The following is a 16,936-nucleotide window of genomic DNA, read 5'->3' on the forward strand; positions in this document are numbered from 1 at the left end:
TAATACGTATGCTAAGGGGGAAACCAGTACCGCCCAAACTGAACATACTGGTATCCACATCCCTGGCAGCATGGCATACAGCCCTTCGGAGAACAAATACAACTAATCCCTATGCGCCTGCACTTCCCCTTGTGGGAGTCCCATGTGATGCAACTGGGCCAGCCTTCACCCCGGACAACTTAAACATTGGATAGAGGCAGAGATCACTACTGTGGGCGACTGCTACGGGGGGGGGACGTTTGATCCCTTCAGGGACCTTGCAGACCAGATGAATCTGCTGTTCAGCCAATTCCGGACTTATGAGGATATGGCACAAGCAGTGAAAGCACTGTGGAAGACGGTAGTGGTGAACCAACCATGGCGGCAGCCCTCCAGACTGTACTGGTTGTGGGAGGAGGTTCGCACTTAGTTACCTGGATATATTAAGGCTCTAAATGGGATGACTGAGAGGCCACTAGACGGACTGTGACTCAAGTGGGACGCCGACATAGATAGAACCATGACGGATGCCAAATGGCATAGGACTTTAGCCTTGGCATGTAAGATTTCACGTAGTACACGTCTGAAGTTTATACAACTATGTCCATAGGACCTATCTCACCCCGCACAGAATTAACTTGATCTACGGGAGGATGGCAGGAGCGTGCCCCCGATGTCGGATGGTTGACGCAGACCTTCGCCATATGACCTGGGGCTGCCTCTTGCTAAGACCCTACTAGGGAAAGGTGACTGCCCGTCTCAACACAGTCTTACCAAGACAACTAAACGATGGGCCAGCGGTGTGCCTGTTAGGCCTTTCGGACAAGCCTTTAGCTAAAAAAGTGGGGAATAGGTTTGCAGAGTCGGCATCAGTACTTGCGCGCAGGAGAGTGGCGATGGCCTGGAAAAGCAAGTATGGATCCCCCGCTTGCCACGTGGGTGATGGATGTTACTCATTGGGCAAGGGCACTGCAAAGAGAGGAGATGAGGGGACTGAGGCGCCAACTGATTGCCCCTTTGTGGGTGGAAGTAGTGGATGCATGCGACGTATGATGACATGGGTGAAGCCCTGACTTCGAACGGCACAGGAATGACTGAGCCCTAATGCAGACCGGACCGCTGGCGGTCTGTGTTCTGGGAGGGACTCTACCCCCCACCCCCTTGGGACCTCCCCTCCATATCACGCCTCTCTCACGTGCCCTCTCCCCCCTCCCCCTTCTCTCCTCCCGGACCCCAGGAACAGGGGCTGGCACAGACCACCACAAACCACATACATGACCTTTGAAACTCTGGGCAAGTTAATGGGTTAGTTAAGTGGGATGTTTTGTTTCGTTCTACTTTGTTTTGGGCTTCCATACACAGGGAAGACAGGTTAGCATCTCTGAGATGTTGATTGGAGAGATTACCAGCTCCCTGTCTCAGAAACATACAAGTGAGACCTTGACAGGGATTGAGATTTTGCCACTGTGATTCTGTATGCCATCATCATTAGTCTGAGACAGGAATGCTCCTATTCCATGTTCAGAGGCATCTGTCTGCACAATAAACTGCTTAGAGTAGTCCAGAGCTTTGAGAACTGGTGCTGAGCACATTACCTCTTTCAGGGTGTCAAAGGCCTTTTGACAACGAACTGTCCAGTATACTTTCTTGGGCATCTTCTTAGACGTCGGTTCTATGAGGGAGGTCACAATGGATCCATACACCCCTTCACAAACCTCTTGAAATAACCAGTCAAGCCAAGGAATGCCCTGACTTGGGTCTGGGTGGTAGGAGCTTCCCAGTCCAGAACTGTCTGGATCTTGGGCCGTAAAGGTTGCACTTGGCCTCCACCTACAAGTTGGCTCAAGTATATAAACAGTGCCCTTGACTTAAGCTGGCATTTGGATGCCTTAATAGTGAGGCCTGCAGATTGCAGAGCCTGCAAAACCTTCCCCAGGTGGACCAAGTGATCCTGCCAGGAGGAGCTAAAGACAGCAATATCATCTAGATAAGCTGCACTGAATGACTCCAAGTCAGCAAGGACTTGATTCACCAACCTTTAGAAAAGATGGTGGGGGCATTCTTTAAATCAAAGGGCATAACAGAGAAGTGATAATGCCCATCAGGTGTAGAGAATGTAGTCTTTTCTTTTGCTCCTGATGTCATGCAAATTTACCAGTACCCTGCAGTCAAGTCAAAGTACCCTGCAGTCAAGTTTGCTGCACCTAATGAACAAATTACTTACCTTCAGTAACGATATATCTGGTAAAGACATATTCTAGTTGCACATTCCTTACCTTAGATTTTTCCCTAGGCGTCGGACTGGATCCAGAGATTTTTCTTCAAGCAGTACCCCTGCGTGCCGTCAAATGGTGTCGGTCAACCTGGCGGGTCTCGGAGTCATGGTCGCTATGATGTCGTCACGGTCGTATATAGGCACCACACTGACAAGCTGACGTCAGTTTCTTTTCACGACTTTCCACGCCAGTAGTGCAAAGCCATGAAGAACACTGAGAATGGTGCGCCAAAACTAGGGCCCTTAAAGGGAAGTACCTGTCCCTAGAAATCAGTTAGCAGAGTAGGGAGGATGGGCGGGTCGGTAAGGAATCTGCAACTAGCATAGATCTCTATCAGATATATCGTTACCGAAGGTAAGTAACTTGTTCATCTGATAGAGAATTCTAGTTGTAGCTGCAGATTCCTTACCTTAGAATAGATTCCCAAGCAATACCAACCCCAGTGGTGGGCTGTGAACTAAGATCACACCAAAAAAGTTCTACAGGACCAAACGGTCTAAGAAGCCGTCTCTGCGGACCCGACTATCCAGGCAGTAATGTTTAGTGAACATGTGCAGGGATGCCCACGGTGCTGCCTGGCAGATACCTAGGACTGGAACTCCGCTTGCTAACACTGTGGTAGCAGCAGTTGGTCTGGTGGAATGAGCACGCAAACACCCAGGTGGTCGCCAACGTATAGCACATCTTGATGCCGAGGACTACCCATCACGAGATGGCCTCTTCTGCACCGACCTTCTTTTCTTCGCACCCACATAACCCACAAAGGGTTGATCATCCACCCAGAATCTTTGGTACGACTGAGGTAGAACGCCAATGCTCTTTTTGGATTCAGGTGGTGGAGTCTCTCCACCTCATGTGAGGGATGTGGGGGTGTGTAAAAAAGTAGGCAAGGTGTTGATTGGCCTACATGAAAAGGTGTCATCACTTTGGGAAGGAAGATAGCTCTAGTACAAAGCATCACTTTGTCAGGATGGACAGCTAGAAATGGTGGCTTCGAAGAGAAAGCCTGGAGCTGAATCACTCTGTGATCAGAGGTGCTGGCAATCAAGAAGGCAGTTTTAAGAGTCAAGAGCCGCAGGGGACAGTTGTGGAGTGGCTCGAAAGGAGTACACATGAGATATGTGAGGACCAAGTTCAAATCCCACTGGGGCATTATGAACGGGATAGGAGGGAACATGTGGGTGAGTCCTTTAAGAAACCTCCCAACAATGGGAAATCTGAATAGAGAAGGTTGGTCTGGCAGCACTAAAAAGGGGAGAGATGGCAGACAGATAACACTTGAGGGAGCCCAGAGCAGAGCCCTACTGGGCAAGAGAGAGAATGAAGAGGAGCACCTCTGAGACAGGTGCAGAAAGGGTAATCAACATACTTGTTGATATACCAAGCCACAAATTTATTCCAACAACAGGCATATACCCTTTTGGTGGAGGGACGTCTGGCTGTCAAGATATCACAGACTTCGGCGGGGAAGGTCGAAAACAGTCAACTGCCGCTGCTCAATCTCCACACAAGGAGGCAAAGACTGGACAGGTTCGGGTGAAGGACCATCCCCCTACTGCTGTGACAGAAGATCCTCCTGAAGGGGCAGTCTGATCAGAGGATCGATGGCCATGCTCAATAGCTCAGGGTACCAGACTCTTCAAGTCCAGTCCAGAGCCACCAGGATTACTTGGGCCCAGTTAAGCATGATCTTCAGAACTCTGGGCAGAAGTAGTATTGGCAGAAGGTGTAAAGGAGGCCTGAGCTCCACTCGTAACGAAAAGCATTGCTGAGCGAATGCCACCATGGAAACTCCAACACGCAAAACAGCTGACACTCCGTGTTCTCTATGGAGGCGAACAGATCTAACCAAGGCTCTCCCCACTGCTGAAAGAGACCTTGCGCCACCTCCGGATGGAGGCGCCATTCGTGATAGACTATGCGTCAGCAGCTGAGTTTGTCTGCTCTGGTGTTCAGAGAGCCCCCTTGATGTTAAACCACCGGTGAAATGCCCTGGCGTTCCAGCCATGTCCAGAGGCGAAGAGCTTCTTGATAGAGAGTCCACGACCACACTCTCCCCTGCTTATTGCAGTACCACACGGCAGTGGTGGTGTCCGTAAGCACCTGCACCGATTTTCCTTTGAGAGACAGTAGGAATGCTTTCAATGCAAGTCGGATTACCCGCAGCTCTTAAAGGTTGATGTGGAGCCCGGACCCTGTCGGAGACCACAGGCCTCTGACTTCCACCTCTCCCATGTGGCCTCCCCACACCAGGAGTGACATCTGGTTGGGGAAGGGAGAGATCTGTCACTGACATAATATGGATTTGATAGCCACCCCTGCAGATCTAGTGCAGTCCCTTTTGAGATATGGACCATGTCGGAGAGATTCCCCTGATGCTGCATCCACAGGAACTTCAGGTCCTACTGCAGAGCCCACATATGTCATTTGGCATGTTGGACCAGCAGGATGCAGGAGGCCATGAGGCCCAACAGCCTCATTCTCACTGAAATCCAGGATAGAGGCCGAGTACCCTGGACTCTGTTTTGGGGAGGATAAGCCTGAAAGTGCACTGTGTCCAGAACTGCTCCAATGAAAGGGAGCGTCTGAGAGGGAGTCAGGTGTGACTTCAGCACATTTATAATAAACCCCAGTGAATGCATGAGGTTTAGCTTAGTCTGGAGGAGGAGAAGACTACCTCCTGGGCCGAGTTCACCTTCAATAGCCAGTCGTCAAGGTGGGGAAGACTGAAACTCCTAACCTAAGTAGAATAGCTGTGACCACTACCACCACTTTCGTGAACACCAGAAGGGCGATGGTAGGGCTGAAGTGGAGCATGGTGAACTGAAAGTCCTCGTGACCTACCACGACGAAGTAACGTCTGTGGGCTGGCAGGACAGGAATGTAGAAATAGGCATCCTGCAAGTCCAACGCTACCATCCAGTCTCCAGGGAAGATAGGACCTGAGCTAGAGTTCGCATTTTGAACTTCTTCTTGGGTCAGAGGTTGAGGGACCAGAGATCTAAGATAGGGCGAAGGCCCTTGTCCTTTTTGGGCACCAGAAAGTAGCGGGCATAACAACCACAACCTACTTCTGGCACAGGGACCCTCTCTATGGCTCCCTTGGCCAAGAGAGCCTTGACTTCCTCACAAAGAAGTGACAAATGATCCTCAGACAGATGATCAAATGATGGTGGCATGGCTGGAGGGGAAGTCTCACGTTGGGTGTTGGGGGTGGGGAGAGAATGGGGGGGAGTGTAGCCTCTTCGGAAAATCTGCAACATCCACCTGTCCATGGTGATGGATACCCAGAGGGGCATGTGATGGCAGATCCTGCCACCAACTGGTCCTGAAAGTTCCAACAGACTAGGAAGGCTTGGAGGCAGTGGAGGGGGTGAGAGTGGACTGGGTGGACTGCTGGCTCCCTGATCCACAAGCATGTGGGATCCCGCATCCAGGTGGAAATGAATGCAGTTGGGCGCCCCTACAATAGCCATCAAAGTGGCAAAAAGCAGACTGTGGGGGACGAGTAGCAGCTACAAGGCCAAGGAGCCAAGCCATAGCCCAGTTTAGGAAGCTGGCTCTGTATAAACTATATCAAAATGAGATAGTGTGCACAGAGTCCAGGGGCTCCTCAGAGGCTTAAAATAGGCTAAAGTAGATAATACTAATGCTCTCTTTTGTGGTAGTGTAGTCGAGCCGTTAGGCTTTTCAGAGGGTAGTGCAAAGCATTTGTTGTACACACACAGTCAAAAACTAGAGCACACACTCATTGACTAACTCCAGGCCAACTGTTTTTATATAGCAAAAAAAAAATTGTTGTTACTTTATTTCTGAAACCAAAAGATTCAAATTGTAGGTAAGTACATTTACAATTAAATATCCAACATATGTATCAATACCACTTTGTTTCAATTTGCTAAGTTATATGGTTTTCAAATAAATAGCAATAATCTGTTTTAAAAGTTGACAGTGCAATTTTCAAAGAGTTTTGGGGGGAAGAAAAGTTAGCTCAGTTTCCAGGTAAGTACAAGACTTACAGTTCCAGTCTCCAAGGGTTAGGATGTCCACAGGTTGGGGTTCAAGTTAACCCCAAACACCCGCCACCAGCAACCCACGGCCAGCCTGGTGCAGAGGTCCAAGTTGAGGTCGATTTAACATGGGCTCCTATGGAGACTGTGGGCACTCGCTATCAGGCATGCTTGCAGGTAAGCACCCGCATCTTCGGAGGGCAGACATGGGGGCTTAAGAGGAGCACCAGGGGGCCACAGGTCAGCACTAAATACACACCCTCAGCAGTGCATGGGCAGCCGAGTGTAGGGTGCAAACACAGTGTCGAGCTCCCAATGCTTTCCTAAAGGGGGACCCCGGGTGTGTCAGATTCTGCAGGTAAAGTCCAGGGGGTCGGGCTGGGGAAACCAAAGGCTGGACAAGGAGGAGGGCTGCCTGCTGGATGTTGCTGCACCGAAGATCGGATTCCCCAATGCCAGAGATTGCAGGGGTACCTTTTGGCGTCAGGAATCTTTGTCCTGTTCTGTCACGGTCAGGGGGTACTCTGAATTCAGGCAGCAGGCTTTGTGTTGGACAGGAGGGGTCAACCTAGAGTGGGCACTTGCTCAGAATTGCCTGGGAACTAGCTCCAGTTGGATGGGCCACCTGGACATGGGCCGTCGACATCGGGTGCAGAGCGGGCAGGACTTGTGGATCTGGGGCGGTTCCAGAGTCCTTTGATGGTGTTTCTTTCTGGACAGGGCCACTGTCCGCTGGTGTTCTTGGTCCTTTGGAGTGCAGGCAGTCTTCCTGACGCTTTTAAGAGCTCGCTGGTCCTGCAGGGTGCATCGCCTTCTGGTTGCATGTCAGTTGGTGTCAGCAGATGTCTCTGCTGGGGGTTGGCTTAGCAGTCCTTTTCTTCTCAAGGTCGCCAGGAATCTGACAAGCTAGATTGAGGGGAGGCCTTAAATCCTGGATTTAGGGGCTTTACAGGGGTCAGTAGCCAATGGCTACTGTCTGAGGGTTACTACACCCTTCCGGTGTCTACTTGCTTTGGGGAGGGGGAAAGAGACCTAACCCTAGTGGTCCCTGTCCTCCAAACCAAGATGGAGGATTTTGAAAAGGGGGGGGGGGGGCACTCCACCTTAGTGGTGGTCCCAGCTAATGTGGCCACTCCTCCTTGTTTTCCCTAATTTTCCTGCCAGACTTGCCACCAAAAGTGGGGCTTTGTCTGGGGGACAGGCATCTCTACTATCTGGAGTGCCATTGGGGCACTGTAACAAGAGGTCTGAGTCTTTGGGGCTGAGTGCCAGGTGTTACAGTTACTGCAGGGGGGGAGGTGTGAAGCACCCCCACCCAGTGCAGGCTTTGTTTCTGGCCACAAAAAAACACAAAGGCTCTCATCCCATGTGGTCAGAAACGTATCTGGAAGTGGCAGGCTGGCACAGACTGGTCAATGCTGCACTAGAAGGTGGGTAAAGTACGATGTCGCCTGAGTGCATTTTTCAATAAATCCAACACTGGCATTAGTGTGGGTTTATTGTGCTGGAAGGTTTGATGCCAAACTTCCCAGACTTCAGTGAGGCCATTATGAAGCTGTGGAGTTTGTAATGACAAACTCCCAGCCCATATACTTTATATGGCCACGCTGCAGTTACAATGTCTAAGAATGGTCTTAGACACTGTAAGGGCATATTGCTCATGCAACTATGCCCTTACCTGTGGTATAGTGCACCCAACCTTACGGCTGCAAGACCTGCTAGAGGGGCGATTTACCTATGCCATAGGCAAAGGTTTGTGGGCATGGCACAGAGAGGGTTGCCATGTCGACTGTCTTTTTCTCCCCACCAGCACACACAAGCTGCAAAGGCAGTGTGCATGTGCTTGGTGAGGGGTCCCCCAGGGTGGCATAATACATGCTGCAGCCCTTGGGGACCTTCGCTAGCCACAGGGCCCTTGGTACCATGGGTACTGTTTACAAGGGACTTAACTGTGTGCCAGGGGTGTGCCAATTGTGGGAATACTGGTACAGTTTTGGGAAAGAACACTGGTGGTGGGGGCCTGGTTAGTAGGATCCCAGTACACTCAGCATCCTTCTCAGGGAAAAGTGGAGGGGTAACCATTCCAAAAGAGGCACTTTCCTACACCTGGAATCCTTAAAGTGCTCAAGCGCTGAGTCCACTTTGTCTCCGAAGAGACGGGTGCCATCAAAGCGCATGTCCATTAAAGATTGCTGGACATCTCCTGATAAGCCATACGTCCTCAACCAAGCGGGGCGCCTCAAGGCCACTGTTGAGACAACCGATCTACCTAGTGAGTGTCGTATCCAGTCAACAATGAATCATGAACTTCGCTGACTCACTTCCGCCCGTAACAGCTTGGGAGAGAACAGCCCGGGCCGCCTCCGGGACTCAAGGCAGCACTTGCGCAACCGTATCCATGAGAGTATGTGAGTATTGGCCCAAAAGGCATGCGGTGTTCACAGACCGCAGAGTTAGACCGGTGGAAGAAAACATTTTCTTCCCAAAGTTATCCAGTAATTTTGATTCCCTATCCGGGGGAGCGGAAGGGAATGCACCAGAAGAAGAGGAAGCCTGGACAACAATGCTCTCAGACGTAGGACGTTGGGCCACAAATTTTGGAACGGTCGGTGCAGGCCAATGGCAGCGGGCAACATTCCTATCCACAGGAGCCCCTGTGTTGGGTTTGGGCAAGGTACCCAGGAGGACGTCCGTAAGGGCTTCATTAAAGGGTAGGAGGGGTTTTGAACTGGAAGCCTTGGTCTGACGCAGCTCAGTTAGGAGGTTGGACCTGACCTCCACAGACGGAAGCTAAAGATCAAAAACCTTAGCAGCCCTTCTTACCAACATGGAGTATGAAACTCCCTCCTCCATAGCCACGTTAGGGGGAGAAAGCATGCCAGCATCAGTAGAGGTATCTAATCCGCTGGTGTCCACCCAAATCCTGAACCCAGTCCATGTCAAGGTCAAGCTGGTATTCTAAAGGGTCCAGTGTTCCCTCTACACTATCCCCATACCCATAGAAAGCAGGGCCTGATTCCGCCCTGGGCCCAGGGGAGCCCATGGAAAACAGAATCGGCGTCGAGAGACACCAGTCCAGGTAGTTGAGATAAGTATAAGATGGACGCTGATTGTGGGCCCAACTGACATCAGGAGCGTCAATGTCCGTCTTGATGCCGGGAAGGTCACACTGACACGACCTGCATTGTTACAGATACTAGAGTGGATCTAGAGGTGTCTCCAGGAGCCAAGGCCAAAGCCACCAGCATGGAACCTGAGGGGGCCCTCAACGACTCACCTGGGCCCAAAGGCACCGCATACAGGTCGGTCTGCCCAAAGATGAGGCGCATGGCCTCACAGAACTCTTTCAACTGGGTAGCAGTAGCACCGGCTCCTGGAAAGTCAGGGAGGCGCAGAGCCGACACAGGGTCCAAAGGTGGAGACCAAGGGCATCGATGCTCTTACCGCATCGTATCGTCCGAACGGAGGGGTGAAGTCAAAGAATGTTTGGCCTTCTTCGACTTTTTTTCTTGTGACCTGATAGCCCCGATGACCTGGACAAAGAGGAGTGGTGATGACTTCGCGAGCGGTTTTGTGACCTTCCTCTTGATGGAGACTGGGAGCAACCCAGAGTCGGGTGCCGGGTCCCTTTGAACTTCAGGGACTGCTCCCTCAAAGCCTTCGGGTTCATAGCCAGACACTCTGAGCACAACTTCAGGTCATGGTTGCGCTACAGACACCAAAGGTAGACGCGATGCAGACCTGTCACGGACATCATTCGGTGACATGAGTCGCAGGGTTTAAAACCAGTCTTTCGGGATATCCCTCGACACATCCAAAACTCGCCAAAAAGTATTCAACAAAAGTGTTGGTTAGTCAAAAAGTGACTAGGGGTAAGCTCTTCTCTCGGATCTGCTCGCAGATTGGCACGGAAAGGAAAGAACTGACGTCAGCGTGCTGGGGTGGTGCCTATATACGACCACAACGTCATTACGGCGACCACAACGACGCCCGGGGAGTCAACAGATGCCACCTGATGACCTGCAGGGGTACTACTCGAAGAAAAGTTTCTGACGGAAATTCTAAGGTAAGGAACCTGCAACTAGAAGTCTCTATCAGATTTGCGTATCAGCTTATCAATCCTGGGTTTGGGGTGAGCATATATCTTGGTGAGAGAGTTGAGACCTCTGTAGTCCACACAGAAGCCCATTTCTTTCTTTCAACCCTGGGGGTGAGGTTTGGGGACTAAGACCACTGGGCTAGCCCAGGGACTGTGAGCAGGTTAAATAACCCCTAAATCCAGCAGCTTGTTGACTTCAACTTTGACGCTCTCCTTAACTTACCAATGGATCCTGGATTTAAAAGGTAAGCTGTCTCCAGTGTCCCCATCATAGGTACACCAGTGTGTCTGTCCAGGGGTTAAGGATAAGAGCTCTGCACACTGCTGCAGGACTTGACTGCAGTCGGTATGTTGTTGGGTAGTGAGTGTGTGAGTAGACAAGTCCATCAACTGACCCATCTTTATGGCTGAGAGAGAAGAGGTCAAAGAGGTTCACATTCTGCTTCCTGGTCCTCATCAGTAACCATCAGCAGGGTTACATCAGCCCTGTCACAAAAAAAGCTTTGAGGTGGTTCAAATGGATCACTCTCTTGGGTGTCCTATTAGAGGCCATGTCTATCAAGTAGGTGTCCTCACTTTTTTTTCTAGGATAGGGTAAGGGCCACTCCACCTGTCCTGAAGTGCCCTAAGAGCCACAGGCTCCAGAACCCACACCATCTGTGCCCTGGTTTAAACTCCACCAGTGCAGCCTTTTGGTCATACCTTTGCTTCTGGAGCTGTTGGCTCCTCAAGGTTTGTGGATGCTTTTTCCATGTACTATGCCATCTTAGAGCAGACATCTAGCACATAGTCCACCACATCTTGCTTAGGTTCATGGGGAGGTCTCTCCCAACCCTCCTTCACAAGAACAAGTGGTCCCTTAACAGGGTGGTTAAACAGAAGTTCAACGGGGTAAAACCCTACTCCCTTCTGAGGCACCTCTCTGTAGGCAAAAAGCAAGCATGGCACAAGGACAGCCCATTTCCTTTTTGATCATGCCCTTCAATGCCCTGTTGAACTTTTCAACAAGTCCTAGATGGTACGGTGTGGTGAACTTGTAAGTCACCCCACACTCATTCCACATGTGTTTTAGGTAAGCTGACATGAAGTTGGCACCTCTGTCAGAAACCACTTCCTTATGTATCCCTACCCTGGTAAAGATACCAATGAGGGCTTTGACTAGTGCACGGGCTGAGGTAGACTTAAGAGGAATTGCTTCAGGATATCTGGTAGCATGATCCACTACTACTAGTATATATTGGTTTCCTGAGGCTGTGGGTGGTTCAAGTGGACTCACTATGTCCACACCAACTATTTAAAAGGGAACCCCAACCACTGAGAGTGGAATTATGGGGGCCTTTGGATCGCCATGGCAGATGACACAGGAGGTGCAAAACTGTCAACTTTTGCGACATGTTGGGCCAGTAGAAATGGCTCACTAGCCTATTCCATTTTTTAGTTTGGCCGAGCTAGGGAGATGTCATGTGCTAGAGTGAGGATGAATTCCCTGAACTTCTGAAGCACGATCACTTGCCTGGTGACACCAGGTTTGGGTCTCTTGCCTCTGTGTACAAAAGTCCCTTCTCCAAATATACCCTGTGGGAGGCCCTGACATCTCCTTTTTCTTGTGCAGCAGCTTTCTGCCTCAGGCCATCAAGAGTGGGACAGGTCCTCTGTACCTGGCACGGCTGGTCCCTAGAAGTCCCCCCTGGGCCAAATAGCTCGTCTTGGTAAAGGTCAAGTTCCATGGGCTCAGCTCCCTCTGAGGATGTTAAGACTTCCTGAGGAGTTTTTTGCTTTTTTGCTGTACAGAAGCTGGCCCCTAGTCTTCTTGCCCTTTCTCTTGGAAGGTTGGGCCATTATTCCAAGTTCAAACACTTTTTTCACCCTGAGCTCGGCTTTGTGCTCTAGTCTTAACACACACACCATCGCAGGGATTCCCAGCAATGGCTCCATGGGTTCTACCTCAGCCCAAGCCTGAGGACTCCAGGGCATTCCCTATCAGACACTAACCTGGGATAGCAGAAGAGACCACTACTTGTTTCACACCAGTAAACCCTCCATATTCTAAGGTCATTATAGCCATGGGCTAGACCTTAGCTACATTGTTAGCATTGGGCCTGGTTAGCAGGATCACAGCACACACTCAGTCAAGTTAGCATCAACATCAGGCAAAAAGTGGTGGTGGAGTGTGGGGGCCGGGACAAACCATGCCAAAAAGGGGCACTTTCCTACATGCATTTTAGGTGTTAGAGGGCTATTTTTTAACTAAATTAAATAACATGTATTAGATTATTATAAGGTGTTTGAATCTGTTGAAGATCGTGAGACTATAACCCACCCATTAAGAACAATGAGTCCAATAATTGAGAAATGGTGCAACCAGGTTTAAAAAGCTATGTGTCAGTGGTGGCTTTAAAATATAACAGGATTCAAGTCATAAGTCAGCAAAAAAGTAAAAGTTCATGAAAATTATTGCAGTAAGATAATGTGAAAGTCAGAGGTCAGAATGCAGAAGAAAGATCACCAATGTAACAGGTACAACGTGGAAAGGAAAAGAAGAGTTTTCCACTGACTCAATGTTTTCTGACAGGGCAGCAAATGACGTGTAAGAATAGGATTCAAGTAAGTGTCAAATATAAATGTCGTCCTCACGCTCTAATAATTACACCAGAACACCTGTGTGTTGATGGAGCAATCTGCCAATTCATAAAGACATATTCAGGCAAGCAATGCCAAACAGCTTTATTTTTGGTGCACTGACAGATGAGGCCATCTACCTTTTCAAATCTGATTTCTTGGCAACAGTCTACATGGACATAACCGGGTACTTAATTAACTTCACAGCTGGGAAGCATGCTATGCACAGACCAATGGGAAATGCTGTGGGCTGGTTTAAAAGGTGACAAGTAAAGCTTTGGAAAGGGAGACTGCAGTAAACAGATTCCCCCATGTGCTAAAGGATTTATCACTGTTTGTGCTTTAACTGCATGGAAGGTATCACAAAACAAATGAAGAAACAAAGAAATGCCTGTGTTATGGAACAGAGTGAAATAACAGCGCCATTCCTCCAAAAAGCCACTCTGCTACACATGCAGACAGCAGAACACTGAGCACTAAAGATCACACTGATCTCTGAAAGTCTCACCTGTTCTCCTGGGGTCCTTGTAATCTGGGACAGGTTCTACATATGGCTTCAGCTCATCGTCCTCGTGACCTACATTCATCCAGCGGTCTCGCATAATTTGCTGCTTGGGGAGGAAGCATAAAGATGTCAGCATCAAAGCCAAACACTTATACAAGGGCAGAACAAGTCTGAGACAGTCCTAATGATACTCGCCTCTAAAGTGCCTCTTTTGCTTGGGTTCAAGATCAGGAATTTTTTCAGCAGGTTTTCGCAGTCTGTTGACATGTAAAACGGTATGCGATATTTGCCCCTAAGCACCCGCTCTCGCAGCTCCTACAGAATATGAGAAGAGGTTGAAAAAAAAAATGTATTACCTGCCAGATAAGAATATAAATACACTCTTCATCCCCACTAAGAAATGAGAAAAGGAAAAGTTGTCCCTTAAGAGCATATTCTAAAACGTTCATGCGTAGCCTGTCAAGGTCATTACCAGTAACTGGCTCTCAGTAGGCAACAATATCGTGAGCACTTGCTATCTGGGCCAGAACAAGTCATTGACTGCTTGCAGCTCGCTTCCAAGGTCTGCACTTTGTTATCCCTCTGCATAAGCCAGGTGATCTAATGAAACCTCCCAGGACACGCCTGAAGGTGTCATTGCAATAAGACCAGTGATCTGCTTGCCAAAATAAACGATGAAATGTGGCAAAATCTACCCTGGCTACATTGTTATTTCAAATGACAGATGAGGAATGCAGAGGGGAATGTAGTTGATGGGTATTTGGGGGGGGGGGGGGGGGGGGGGGGGGGGGGGGGGAGTTATCAGGCAAAATTGTTCTTTCAGTGTCCTCCTAAACTAATACATTTAGTTTACTCAGATCGTGTATGCTTCTCCAACCTAGTTTCTTGTTAAATACATCCAGAATGAAACAATCCCTTTCATTAAAACTCCACCTGTAGATCTTTCTGCTACCATCTAAACGCTTACTCCCAACTGAGTATGAAATTTGAACAAAAAAGTAATTTTTTTTTTAGCATGGTTCTGATGTGTACCTTGAGGTTTTGCCCATCAAAAGGCAAGGAACCGCTGACCAGTGTATAAAGGATAACACCCAGGCTCCAGACATCCACTTCCGGCCCATCGTACTTCTTGCCCTGGAAAAGCTCTGGTGCAGCATATGGGGGGCTGCCACAGAATGTGTCCAGCTTGTTTCCAAATGTGAACTCATTGCTGAAGCCAAAGTCAGCAATTTTAATGTTCATATCTGCATCTAGTAGTAAGTTTTCTGCCTAGGAAAGAAAAAAAGATTGGATATAAAAGGCTGGACAAAATCCAAACAGGAATCCAGTGAGCAAACTCATGTATATATCAGATACGAATGGGCTTTCCAAGGTTCAACTACGTAGCACGTCAAGAGTTTATAATTGGCTCGCTGCCCATATTCTTCAGGGAAAAAAGATACTTACCTGTAGAAATAGTTACACATAAGGGCATCTCCTTTAGATTCACATACTCTAAACATGTCTTGTCAAGGTGAGGTTCTCAGGACACCCTCTAACTTTAACTTTTATTAGGACACACACGGGCATAAGAGAAGGATTCATGTTTATGCCATTATTCTTGCATGTTGATTGAAAGAACTCATCAGCCAGTATCTAATTTATTTTGAGTGGTAGAAAAGTAGGCCAGTGAGAAATGTAAATCATGCTGGCATAATTTACGCTTCTCACACAAAATTACGCAAATAAGATAGTCCAGTAATTATGCCATGGCTAATTGTAAAAAACTATATAGTACAGGAGCGCGTGAACAATACAAGGAAGCAGAAAGTAAGCAGCTGTTTGAGGAAACGTTTTTTCATGTTTTTTTAAGCACAAAATGCGTCCTCAAATCAAAAACTGATCTAAAGAATTTTCGCACTAAAACATAGCGTTAAATGACTTGTGCATTACGCATGATTTACCTGAAATTGCAAGTCATTATGGGAATTTCGCACATCTCTAATGAAAAGGCATATTACTAACAGTTCAGGAATGCCTAACTTGCCTAAGACTGGGAAATATGTTCTCTAAAAGATACCACTAATAAATATTTTCCCCAATGAGAAGCAGAACCGGTGTCCCATCCTTAAGAGCAAAACTAGTGCGTCACTAACTGTTTCAAGCTAGTGACAGTTTTTCTCCTTTGTATGGTTACAACACAGCTTAAGATTAACGACAAAATTACTTGGTGACTGGTGTAAAGACAAGAATTAACTGTATTTGCACCATCTTTAAGGTATTTTCTTTACTTTGTGGTTCTTGCTCTCCCACTTCACCAACTAGTTGAGAAGCCGAGTCCTCTGCCCTAAAAATGCTATGAAGGAGAGTATACACAAGGCAATGCTTAAAGCAAATAGGATGCACTGAGCCTCTCTGACCAAAGACTATACTGCAGAAAGATACAGCCAGAGGGACACTTACAAAGGCCTTCAGGGTAGTCCAATGAGTTGTCTAGAAGAACACTTTGAAAAGTCACAAAGGAATGCAATACTTAGCATCCACACCTTTAAAATACTGCAAATTTGGAAAATCATGTATTTCAGGTCATATGGAAGATCCCTAAAGCAGAAAGCTCCACAGTCAAACATGGCTTTGACGAGCCTGGCAGGTAAGGTCTGGAAGAGATTCCTGTGATGGCATGCTAAGGGGCCATAAACCAAGTCAAGAACCTGCACTGCCTTTTGCAAGGTTGCAAAACAACCTTATCAGACTGTGATCTTCATTAATCGCAGGAACAATGTATGTGTAAGTTTTAGCTTGTAAGCAGGAGCCAACCGTAGAACAATAGGTGGTTCCATTGCTAGGAAGCTGGAACAATGGCCATGGGTTCATTCTCAGGCTGACTGAGGTTAATGAAAAAATTATTAATTTCAGGATCTTTACCCCGTTCATATAGCCCTAACCTTTCACCTTGATTTTTTAATGTTGTTCAGAATAATGTGTTTTTCTAAACTATTATTCTATATTTACTTTTTCACTGTGTGGGAAGCCTGCATGTGCACCCTTCGTCAAACTAACCTGATGTCAATTAACCTTAGCCTTTTCCTTATGCTATACCCTACCCACAAAATTAGCCCATACCCCTTAACAGTTTATAATTTCTGCTGCTTTTAATTGTTTTTGTCTCCACTGTTTATGTTTCCCATGAGTTACTACTGAGAGGTTTTTGTAGCCAACATTCAGCATAATAAAAGACATTATCAATTTATGTTGTGTGTAGTCCAGATTTTAATTTCTGTTGAAACATCCAGAAAAGGCAGACAATATACATTTTAAAACACCATTTGTTATTTCCTTTGTCAAGCTCAAAGTCTGGAACAATCTCTCATCTGGCAGGGATAAGTACTCTTGCCAGGTCCAGTAGAATTTCAAAACGTATATATTGTGGTACTGGTATATGGCCCAGGCCTCTCATAACCAGACTCAC

At 47.9% G+C, this 16,936-nt stretch overlaps 1 protein-coding gene across 10 annotated transcripts in view; it reads right to left on the reverse strand.

Moving 5' to 3' along the window:
- Positions 1-16,936, reverse strand: part of MARK2 (microtubule affinity regulating kinase 2) — a 603,936-nt gene that overhangs the window by 260,259 nt on the left and 326,741 nt on the right. For all 10 annotated transcript variants that reach the window (XM_069207129.1, XM_069207137.1, XM_069207134.1 and 7 more), the window contains exons 8-10: positions 14,521-14,757; positions 13,684-13,803; positions 13,492-13,591 (exon numbers count right to left, since the gene is read on the reverse strand). In XM_069207129.1, coding sequence (XP_069063230.1) covers positions 13,492-13,591; positions 13,684-13,803; positions 14,521-14,757 — 457 coding nt within the window. The remainder of the gene's footprint in view (positions 1-13,491; positions 13,592-13,683; positions 13,804-14,520; positions 14,758-16,936) is intronic.

Source organism: Pleurodeles waltl, chromosome 9 (genome assembly GCF_031143425.1).
Source record: "Pleurodeles waltl isolate 20211129_DDA chromosome 9, aPleWal1.hap1.20221129, whole genome shotgun sequence".
Taxonomy (NCBI): domain Eukaryota; kingdom Metazoa; phylum Chordata; class Amphibia; order Caudata; family Salamandridae; genus Pleurodeles; species Pleurodeles waltl.